Below are 2,757 nucleotides of genomic sequence, written 5' to 3'. Positions count from 1 at the left end.
GTGTCCTTTCCTTTGCTTCCTCAAGGAGGATAAATCAGTATACAATGTGAGATGCCAGCTCGCAGGTACATGGAGGGTCTAAGAGCAGCTCCTGGGGGGATCCATACTGTCTCTGGGTCTATAGAGATACACATCTAAAGCTGACACAGCCCAGCACGCAAACAGCCCAACCCCCATTTCCCTTTCTCCACTGACAGTAGTTTGCTTGGCCTGGAGACCTGAGGTCCCTTCCAGGATGAGTGATTGTGCTTTTCCTTCCACCACAGCTCTTCCCTTGATGGTGATAGGGAGAGCATGCAGGTTCCCCATGACCAGAGAAGTCAGCAGGCCTAAGTCTGGTCCACTCAGCTGTGGCTTTTTTGGCCCACAAAACTCATTGACCCAAGGCTGCTGGGCTGGTAACCCCAAACGGGCCTCCTCATATCCTGAGCTGAATCTTTGCTTGTCCTTTTCCCTCGTTCCCACTCCCAGCATTTTCCCTTTCATCGTTCTCCTACGTTCCTCTACAAAGAGCCCAATTCTCCTCTTTCCCACCAGCTCTGGCTTTCTGGCTTTGTGACCCCATACAGTGTTTCTGAGATGGTTGTTGTGCAGATTCCAATGTTGGTCAGTATAAAACTAGTAACTCCTGTTCCTGTCTGCACTGCCCTGTGACTTCCCATGCTGTGATCGTGTGGTGATGGACCACGACAAGCCGGGTGAGCCGTCTGTAGGCAAACATTAACAGCCGACACAATGGAGCTTCAGTCCAGGTGTCCCTCTGTGGGAATTCCTGCTCGGGAGAGGTGGGGAGGAACCGGAGAGGGCCAAAGGAGGTTGGCGCGTGGCCTGTACTTTCGGCCCCAAACCCCATCTTTGCAGACCTCTTCCATCCATCTACAAAAACCCCAGATACATGCTGTCCCTGGAGAACCACCGTGCTCTCCAGACAGCTCCAGATTCCCCTCCTAGAGGACTGGAGTCTTTAATGTCACCTGGGGGAAAGTCCTGGGAACTTCCCTCAGTTACACTCCCCGTCTTCCCTGTCACCAGGCGCTGGCTCATAAATCCAGTCCTATGTCTCTAAAAGGTCACAAAAAGACACTGAGCTTTTTACTCCCTACGACACAGAGGAAGAGGAACTTCAGGGGTGTGGTTCCTCAGGCCTTTCTGGAGAAGGAGCCCAGCCTGAAAGCGCTGCGCTGGAGGGATCCCGTTTTATTACAGAGATGCGATGAAGAGGCCAGCTCTGAGCAAGTGTTAACACACTTTTATAAGGGCAGGAGTGACACAAAATAGGCACATGCCTTGGATGAAGTGAAAGAAAACCAAACACTTGTCAAGGAACATAAGAACCATAAATAACAACAGCAAAAATGAAAACAATAATGATATCTTAAAAAAAAAAAAAAACAAAAATACAAGGAAAAAGCAAAGAAACAAACAAATAAAATAATAATAATAAAAAAACAAAAACAAACCCCAAAAAAGACAAGACACACCCCTACTCAAAAAAAAAATTAAAAAAAAAAATCAAGAATCCCACAAGACCAGACACAAAAACACAATACAAGAGAAAGCCAAAACCAGTGGAATCAGATTACTTGGGACTCAAGTGTGGAGGGAGGGAATAATTTTTTCATTGTTCAAAAATGTCCATGGAATCACTTTTTTGATGGCATCCTTGAGCTCCTGGTTCCTCATGCTGTAGATGAGGGGGTTCAGTACTGGAGCCACCACTGAGTACTGAAATGACACACACAGGTTCAGGGATGGGGAGGAGATGGAGGGGGGCTTCAGGTGGGCAAACACTGCAGTGCTGAGAAACAGGGAGACCACGGCCAGGTGAGGGAGGCACGTGGAAAAGGCTTTGTGCCGCCCCTGCTCAGAGGGGATCCTCAGCACGGCCCTGAAGATCTGCACATAGGACACCACAATGAACACAAAACACCCAAAGCCTAAACAGACACTGACCACAAGAAGCCCAACTTCCCTGAGGTAGGAGTGTGAGCAGGAGAGCTTGAGGATCTGGGGGATTTCACAGAAGAACTGGTCCAGGACATTGCCCTGGCAGAGGGGTAGGGAAAATGTATTGGCCGTGTGCAGGAGAGCAGTGAGAAACCCACTGCCCCAGGCAGCTGCTGCCATGTGGACACAAGCTCTGCTGCCCAGGAGGGTCCCGTAGTGCAGGGGTTGGCAGATGGCAACGTAGCGGTCATAGGACATGACTGTGAGAAGGGAGTACTCTGCACCAGTGAAGAAGACCAAAGAGAAGACTTGTGAAGCACATCCCCAGTAGGTGATGGCCCTGGTGTCAAACAGGGAATTGGCCATGGCTTTGGGGACAGTGGTAGAGATGGATCCCAGGTCAATGACAGAGAGGTTGAGGAGGAAGAAGTACATGGGGGTGTGGAGGTGGTGGTCACAGGCGATGGCGGTGATGATGAGTGAGTTTCCCAGGAGGGCAGCCAGGTAGATGCCCAGGAAGAGCCCGAAGTGCAAGAGCTGCAGCTCCCGTGTGTCTGTGAATGCCAGGAGGAGGAACTGGGTGATGGAGCTGCTGTTGGGCATCTGCTTCCTCTGGGCATGGGGCACTGTTCTTGGAGGAAAAGAAAGCAACAAGTTAGGACAGGCTTGTTTCAGGAACAGCTACGCCATTTCCTGTAGACTGTCCCTCTGCAACCTTCTTTCAGATCCCTGACTTGAGCTTCATTTTGTGCTGGCTGCCAGTGCTGTGAACAGCCAGGCCTCTGCATTTGGCCGCTTCAGGAGTCATCC

At 50.5% G+C, this 2,757-nt stretch overlaps 1 protein-coding gene across 1 annotated transcript; it reads right to left on the bottom strand.

Moving 5' to 3' along the window:
• Positions 1–1,590: 1,590 nt before the first annotated feature.
• Positions 1,591–2,550, bottom strand: LOC141478476 (olfactory receptor 14C36-like). The gene has a single exon (XM_074167519.1). The coding sequence runs from the start codon at positions 2,548–2,550 to the stop codon at positions 1,591–1,593; it is 960 nt and encodes a 319-aa protein (XP_074023620.1).
• Between the last annotated feature and the right edge of the window lie 207 nt (positions 2,551–2,757).

The sequence above is a fragment of the Numenius arquata genome, unplaced genomic scaffold (genome assembly GCF_964106895.1).
Source record: "Numenius arquata unplaced genomic scaffold, bNumArq3.hap1.1 HAP1_SCAFFOLD_49, whole genome shotgun sequence".
NCBI lineage: Eukaryota > Metazoa > Chordata > Aves > Charadriiformes > Scolopacidae > Numenius > Numenius arquata.
This window is presented reverse-complemented; position numbering and strand designations above follow the sequence as displayed.

Excerpts from the sequence above, each read along its gene's own strand:
- LOC141478476 (XM_074167519.1), bottom strand. The coding sequence starts at position 2,550 with ATGCCCAACAGCAGCTCCATCACCCAGTTCCTCCTCCTGGCATTCACA.